The sequence below is a fragment of the Poecilia latipinna genome, unplaced genomic scaffold (genome assembly GCF_001443285.1).
Source record: "Poecilia latipinna isolate Pla-1442-1.1 unplaced genomic scaffold, P_latipinna-1.0 Scaffold714, whole genome shotgun sequence".
In the NCBI taxonomy this organism is placed as follows: domain Eukaryota; kingdom Metazoa; phylum Chordata; class Actinopteri; order Cyprinodontiformes; family Poeciliidae; genus Poecilia; species Poecilia latipinna.
Genome location: NW_015113330.1, coordinates 209,217 through 217,630, shown reverse-complemented (window position 1 = coordinate 217,630; position 8,414 = coordinate 209,217). Strand labels below are relative to the sequence as shown.

The window sequence follows — 8,414 nt, the reverse complement described above, 5'->3', positions numbered from 1 at the left end:
AGATTTTTATTTTATATTAACATAATGATGAAAGCTGAAAACTAAATACAATAAAATAATGTTAAAAAACTAAAACATTCATTTAAAAATAACATTTTTATTTTCTGCAAAATGACGAAGGATGGACAATGTCCATTATATCCTTTCCAGTTTAAATGCCTCCTTTTTAGTCGCAGAGCATTTTGAACATAGCACAGTACTCGGCATTTTTTGTCCCACAAAGATCACAAACAAGTCAGTAACTCACTGCTCACTGACAGGAAGAAGAAAATAGATCTCGATAGTGGTACCATTAGCATGCCTGAGCAATTACAGTATGTGAATCGGTGTGTGCGTACACATGTTTGTGTGCATCGCAGCTGATGCTCAGAGTCCCGCTGGGGGATGAAGTAGTTGCACACTAAGTGACCTCGTTTGCAGCTCTTTCAACTTACTCTTGCTTCACATCTACTTACTGGTGGGATGATCCCAGTACCACCTCCAAGCCCCTTTTATCCTGTTTTTTTTTATTATTATTATTATTTTTTTTATTTAGAGATCAAAACACACAATTCTGTGCGTTGACAGTTTTCATGTTGATGAGAATGTAAAAATGGGGCATCATTTACCCAACCTTCTATAATTAGCTTCCTTCCGGAGCAGGCTATTGTTCACTCATAATTAGTGGCTTGTACCCTCTTTTTAAAGAGATATTTCAGTTTATTTTTAAAGTATAAATGAGTATCGTACCCATACTACATAGCAGTCAGATAAAATTTTGGGAAACAAAATTTTATCTGTTTCCCAAAAACAAAAACACCTTATGAGCAAATAACTTCTGCTCAGAAGAACTTCTGACCAATAAAATCTCTCAAAACGTAAGGATTTTAGAGCAACTTGAAGTGGACTGTGCATTTTCAATGCAATCACACCAGAAACACTATTTTATACAGGGCCCCTAAAAAAGTTGTTGTTAGGTTCCGTGTTTCTGTGTGTTTATTTTTGAGTTTTTCTGTGTTCAGTCCTGTGTTCCTGTGAGTCTCTGTCCTGTCCTCCCCGTTGATTGCTCCCCAGGTGTGTCTCGTTCCCTTAATTACCCCGTGTGTATTTAAACCCACCTGTTGTCTGTATTCCTCGTCGGGTCCTTGTCTATCGTCGTTTGTTGTCGTAGTTCGCCAGTAGAACTGTAAAGTCCTGGTTTGTCTAACGTCTCAGTTTTTGTGTTACTTGCGCTCCAGTAGAACTGTTTAGTCCTGGTAGTGTCAGCTCTCGTGTCTAGTCCTGTGATTCAGTTGCTACCGGTACTTAGCTGTGTGCTAGTTTCTGCCGTGCTGCCTGTATGGACTGCTGAGCTTTATTTTCACCATTAAATTCATTATCTTCACCATACCTGGGTTCTCAGCGTCTCTCCTCACCACTTCAACCCGCAATTCATGACAGTTGTGAACACTTTATAAAAGAGTGAACAAAGAGGGCCTGTTCACTCTTTGTACTATGTAGACATAATAAAACTGGACTAACTTTAAATAACTAAACACAAGAAACAAACATAGTAAATTATAACCACTAAGAAAAGACTAAACTAGAGACAACAGCAACAAAGCTAATCTAATTGAAGAAGAAGACCAAGGAACACAGAATAATAATGAGACTATAATCATTAAATAAAACCCCAAAACAACTTTAAACAACCCAAGATTTAAAAAAAAAAAAAAAAAAAAAGTTACATTACATGTAATGAGCAAGATGGAGTGTCGTTGATGTATGTTTTTTTTTTTAAATCAAAGGCAGAAGTAGCAAAAACTAAGAAAGTGTTTTGTCAAAATAGCTTGCCTCGGTTTTGTGTGCATTTAATACTGTTTATAAAGGATGAATGAAAAACCAGGCCAAACTAGAGCTCTCACTATGATTGGCTGAATATGTTGCCCTGACAACGCTCCCACACTCTATCCCCTCCCGCTAACAGCTGGGTTGTTATACAAACAACTTGGAAGAAGTGGATCTGAAGTCACACATATTGAGCAACAGATTTGTGAAGCTGTGTTCACTGACTTGTACTTGTGGCAAAACTGGCACACGTTTCACAAAAATAGAAATAAGTGAATTATTTGTGCACAGAGACACACAGGACAAACAACCATGCACGCACACAGTTCTAAGGACTGTTTAAAGATGATTTATTTACCTAACAACCATATATTTGGACTGTGGAAGGAAACTGGGGTGCCCAGAGAGAACGCACCCACAGAAGAAGAATGTGCAAACTCCACACAGGCCACTGTTAAGTCTTAATTTGTATCCATAATGCAAATTAACAGTTGGTTTTGATTGATATTTTTGATCATTGACCATGTGCTTAGTAAATACAGTACATCCATGGACAAACACAAGCAGGCCTTTGTCTCAAAAAAGTCTCTTGAAATCCTGTATTTTATGTGAATCCAAAAGTTTGAATGCAAGGGTCTTCACAGCTGAGTGTAGAATCTCCCTTCTCATGTCAGTAAATAGTCGAGTAGAACTAAATCAACAGGTCTCTAAGGAAATGAAAATATTATATGTTAAAATGGGAACAGGGAGATAAACAGCTCACAGCATCCGTGTGTGGGAGAGGAATCAAATTGGGCCCTAGTGGAACACCTACATGTCTGCATAAGCAGAATGAACAGCAAACCAATCCACAACTGGAACATTCAATGATGAGAGTCTCAAATTTCCCCTTCTCTCATACAGCATGACGCTTTCTATCTTAAACAAATGTGGAGGGAAGATTTTATGGAAAACATGTTTTAAGAAGTTGCCAGTGAAAGAGCAAATTTTTCCACTATAGAGTTTGACTTGTTCATGGGAGATGTTTTTTTTTTTTTCACTAGGTGTTTCCGAGATCAGTATTGACCTTTAAAACATAGAGATGCATTTTACATAGTCTGATTTGTAGGATATCAAAAAAAATAAAAAAAATACCATTGGCATTCTGTAATGTAATTACAATTGCTTTGGTGCTTTGATGTTGAAAAGCAATCAACACCTGAAGACTTAATTACGATTCCACCTGCTTGTTTCTTTATAATGTGAATATTATCTAAAAGTTTTATTCCTCCAAAGAAAAACACGGGAAAGTTTCTCAAAGGACTGCAATTTCATCTTGCTGTAGTTTTTTTTTTTTTTTTCTGTCAAGGTCATTTCAAAAGGATCACATTGCAGACAATAAAAGTTATTACAGGTCAAACTGCAGAGTGTCACCTCAGCACATCTCGTACTAACCGAAGAGAAAACCCAGTTACGTCTTTGGGCACACATCATTTCTATGGACTGAAAAGAGGATTCACATGAATAAAAATCTGAGAAGAAATGCATGTCTGATGGTTTTTGTACCAAATCATCTTCCTTCTTTGCATTGTCCTTTAAAACGTTTTTTACGAGTCCCAGCTCTCACAATGTGACCTCTTATTTTAAAGTCAGTGGAGAGCTCTCATCATTCTGTAACCTGTAAGCATAGCTTTTATTTTCAACAAGTTCGCTGACCCAGTTTGTTAAATGCTGTGTTCCTAACGGCACAAATACCGACGGTTGTCTGTATGGCTCATGATAAATCTAACATAAAAAACAATTGAGCTTTATTGATTGAACAAATTGTTCATTTTACGACACGTTTGTGCTTTCACTGAGATCTCTACTGCCTGTCTTGGGTCTTTGGGGAATAGTAGGATTAGTGATTTATTGAGGTCAGTTTGGGATTTTCAGTGTCACAAAGCTGGTTCATTTCTTACCTGGGTCTTTCACCATGGCAACATGTGATGGAAGGCCAGCCTGCTTAAAATCCAGGTTCCAGTTTAAAGATCAAGGCTAAAGAAGCATGACCTCTCATCCAATCAATGCACCCAGGTCTCCCTTTTTCTCCATTTCTTCGAGTAACAGCTCCATGTCTTATTTTCAGCAGAACATGTGAGATATTTCAGAACAGTCAAAAGGATAGAGTGGTTTATTTAAAATTTGGTCCTGAAGTTGATGATTTAGAAAGTAAAATTGAATGAGTTTCTTGCTTGAAATTCATTTGAAATCTCTTAAGTGTCATCTTTAGTGTAAGTTAAAATATATCTCAAAGACAATAGGAATATCTTGAACTTGTTTTATGGAACATTTGTTAGAAAAACTAAAAGACTGGAGGGCTTTGATCAGTAATTCAGCAGTTTATGGCAAAATCTCAGAGGTTTTGGAAGGTGTTTTTCTAAGTCTGAACAATTAATTTTAAAGTCATGAATTCTGTTTGTGTTCTGTTTTATTTTCAGTTAGATTCAACTTTGGTGCTGCAAGTCAATCACAAAACAGGTAGCATGTTTTAAGCTATGGTTGAAAAGACTGGCATCAAGTCAGATACCTTAATGTTAACATTTGTCTTTTTGCACAACTGCCAAACTAAACTAAAATCAGTTTCTCTTCAAAGCTCTGAAGAAGTGCCTGTGGCAACATTTACTTCTTCAGGTGCAGAATACAAAACTGTGCAAAAAAAACAGCAGCAGCAACAACAACAAACACCGAAACAGCCAGTTATTTGTAGAATTTATCTGTTATTTTTTTTAGCAATCCTCTCAATGAGTCATACAAGTACGCATTTGATCTCCTTTTTGGGAACTGAGAATGTTTTATTGTAATAAAAAATAAATAAATAAAACACTTTGATTTAAAAGCATTCATTTGGGTCATTTTGTATGATATCACAGAAAAGCCGTTGCAGCCTTAGATGTAAGAGAATGATGTTCAATCTTCTCTCTAGTGTGTCAACTGGAGCACACCATGTTAAAGATAAGAGAGTATGGCTGCCATATTCAGAAAGTCAATGCTATCGTAGGCTCAAGTCAAGCTCTGATGTGGGGTTCACTATCTGGAGCTCCTTTTTTTTTGTGGCACAGACCAAAGGTAGCGGTAGATAAAAAAAATAAATAAATAAAAATCCGAAAGGCACATGCTGACCAATATTAGTGAAGCTTTGAGAAAAATAAGATGATATTAATGAGACATCAGCAAAGCCCCATGAACCTAGAAAAGGAAGCAGCATAAAAAGACTTTACTGCTTTAATGTGTTGCATTCATTAGAAAGCTTAAGAGATATTTTGCTACTTCCTTTCAACATGAAGACTGGATATAATGACTTAGTGGAATCTGAGAGGGGCCTGTTAAAGCGTCAAATTCAGAGATCATTTTCATTTTGCTCTGCTGTTCACCTCAACTCTCTGGACTGCCTTAAAACTCATTTTAGGATTTTCACAATCCACAACTTCACTGCTTCTGTCGGCATTGGTGGATGGATATTCAAGGTGAAAATTCTTTGACTAAACAAGAGACAGCAATCGAAAAGTTGAATGCTTACTGAACACTACACCCAGAGAGCTTGTGTTCACATTTCTGTATGTTAAATTAACATTTAGACAACATTGCTCCCCATTGCATCCATCGTCCATTTAAAAATGAAATGATGTAGCTCTTTATGGCAACAAACCAGTTATTTTTACTTGTCCCAGAAATAAGGTAGAAACTTGGAGGAGATTGGAGCTTTTTATGTTTGTCTCTAAAACTTTGAAATACCACACATACATTTTCACCTCCTGTTTGTGATTCTCTTACATCCAGTGTTAGGGGAGACACTTATTTATGACACACACACAGACAAAAAAAAAAATCAAAGAGCACATTCGTTTATCTAAGACAATGTGCAGCATTTGTTCCAGAGGAACGACTGAGGACAACTCTCAAAATTTTCTTTGCTTTATTTTGACAACATCCTGTTAACAAATAATGACAATTTAACATGCACAAAAACAATATATGTCTTTGCCATTTACAGCCTTTTTGCAAAACTTCTTAACAAGAATTGCTCTGTAAGAAGGTCTTCCACTGGGGTAAAACCAAAACTTGCAGTATAAAATCCCCTTTGTTCATTTCCGCCAGTGCTAACAACATACAGTGCATGTTAAACTTTGACAACTCCTCACAAGAGATAAAGAAATATAAAAGTTGAGTTATCTAAACAAGAAAGTTCTTATTAAATTCTAACTTATCTTTTGTTATAAAGCAAACACTTTGTCTATAACTGGCCACTCACACAAATTAACAGTTTCAGCCAAAACACATTTGCCTAAAAGTAAATCGTTTTAGTCCACAAACATCAACAAGCTTAGGAAAAAGCAACAAAAGCAAAACACTAGAATCATTAATTTCATATTGTTAATTCTATCAGTAACAGATTGGTATGACAAATAAGAGCATTCTGGTGGTTCAGTTGGAATGTTAAGTGTTTTTTTTTGTTTGGTTTTTTTTTGGTTTGTGAGGACACAAAAGGATGTAGACAAGTGGAATAAGCCTTTTATGTGGTCTTTGCACATTGAAACTGACTTCAACCCATTGACAAATCAGCTTTAGTGCTGGCCTACAGCTGACGATGCTACTGTTAGTCACACCTTACATGTCTTAACTCTCAAACAGGATTATCAGTTGATAACTCTTGCAACGCTTCCCATCCTGAGACATTGGATCTTTTTGTACTTGTGCATGCGATCATGGTGATGGTGGTGGTGGCGTCTTCAGAGAGTTGGTAGATCCTCCACTCACTGTCGCTCCCTGTCCGACCCACTAGAGCGCAAGAAAGACAAACATTGTTTTTGACAGACGTGAAACAGAAACGTCAAAGTTTTGAAGAGACACAACTGATATGCAGGCAGACCATTTGCTTGTGTATAGAAAAAATAAAAAGAAGATTCCATATTAATTTAATTTAATAAATGATGATAAATTACACAGTTGCATGAGTAAAGAGTTGGCCCATCGCATTAGCAAATTAAATGTCTGTTTGTTATTAGGGGGCCCCAAAGAGAGCTTGGCCTCTAAGGTGACTCTCAATTAAATAAATAAAAAAATAATAATTCAACAGGTCCTTCATTTAGGTGGTTTTTCTGCTTTTTCTGTTTTTTGCTGATATTTTGATCATTTATCTTTGGAGGTCCACTCCATGTCTTTAGGAGTGGAAGACCTCTTTGCCATTATTCTAAACTTTAGCTCCTTTCCCAGATTCTCTATCAAGTTCAACTGGACTCTGGCTGGGCCCACTGCTAAACAGTAATATTGCTTACAGTCAGAGGATGAAGCCGGTAAAATCCTAGGAGTTTACCTGCTTTAAACACTGACTTTTAAGGTTGTAATGTGAGAAATTGTAAAATGGTTCAAAGGGTGAAAATATGTTTTAAGTCTTGGTTGTTTCCCAGCCGCTCTTGTAAATGGGATTGAGTATCGCAGTTCTTCTGTGTCTGTTGTTGAGAATTCAAGACTTGATATAGGATTTCATATCCGTCTATTGACCATAACCACTTATCCTTCCATCACAGGGCAACGCAGAGGCACACAAGACAAACAACCATGCACAAACACACTCACTCCAAAGGACAATTTAGAGAAAACAATTAACCTAACAGTCATGGTTTTGGACTGTGGGAGGAAGGCAGAGTATGCGGAGAACACACACATGCACAGGGAGAACATGCAAAATCCATGCAGAAAGATCAGGAACTCAAGACCTTCTTGGTGCACGGCAACGATGCTACCAATGGTGCCACTGTGCAGCTCAGAGCCAGATTTACAATCACATTTTATTTTGGTCTGGTTGTCTGGTTCCAACTGGGAAAATCTAGATTTTAAAAATTAGATATCCAGACTCAACTGCTGGTGTGAATTTATGATTTAAAAAGTGAAGTTTGGTCTGATTTGTGAACTTTAAGTTCATTTACTATAATTGTATGCATGAGCCTGGTAAATTTCTACATTAATTGGAGAATAATAAATATGGAGAGGCTCTCTGCTAACAGAGGTTGTGTAGTGTGCTTGTAAAAAAAATCAAGATTTTATTCTATTGTACATTTTGGATATAAAAAAAATAAACTCTTGGGATTTAAAACAAGGGCTCTATGGTGGGAAAACATCTGTCAATACCTTTGTACATCATTGGATTGTGAACAGTTGTGGCATGTGCAGCTGACTGAATGAGGTACTAATTGGGGGACATCAGAGTTTTGAAGACTCTTGACTCTCTGTGGTAGCCCTAAACACTAAAATACATTTTTGGCACCACAGATATGCACGTGTGGGCATAAAATATTTCCATATTCGTGTACAAATGGAGCAGAGAGCAGAACTCCCATTTCCAAGGAAAGCAATGCCTAATGAAGCCTGCACATCACCATCATCTTTATGATTTGTGCAACTATTTGAATGATTACTACAATTTGCATATTAAATAAATTGTGGTTTTATTTGTAGATGCTAAAATAGTTATTTTATTCATGTAAAGGGAATTATCACCCAACTCTGAAACTGCTTTAACTCATTTAAATTAATCTTCTGGTTTCTGTCTCTGGTTTTATGAATATCATTTCCAGCCACAAGCAGTTTCT

The 8,414-nt window shown here is 36.7% G+C and overlaps 1 protein-coding gene across 1 annotated transcript in view; it reads right to left on the bottom strand.

Annotated features, from left to right (window-relative positions):
* Positions 1–6,195: 6,195 nt before the first annotated feature.
* Positions 6,196–8,414, bottom strand: part of syt9b (synaptotagmin IXb) — a 37,732-nt gene continuing 35,513 nt past the window's right edge. Inside the window, exon 8 of the mRNA XM_015045224.1 lies at positions 6,196–6,603. Coding sequence (XP_014900710.1) covers positions 6,529–6,603 — 75 coding nt within the window. The 3' untranslated portion in view covers positions 6,196–6,528. The remainder of the gene's footprint in view (positions 6,604–8,414) is intronic.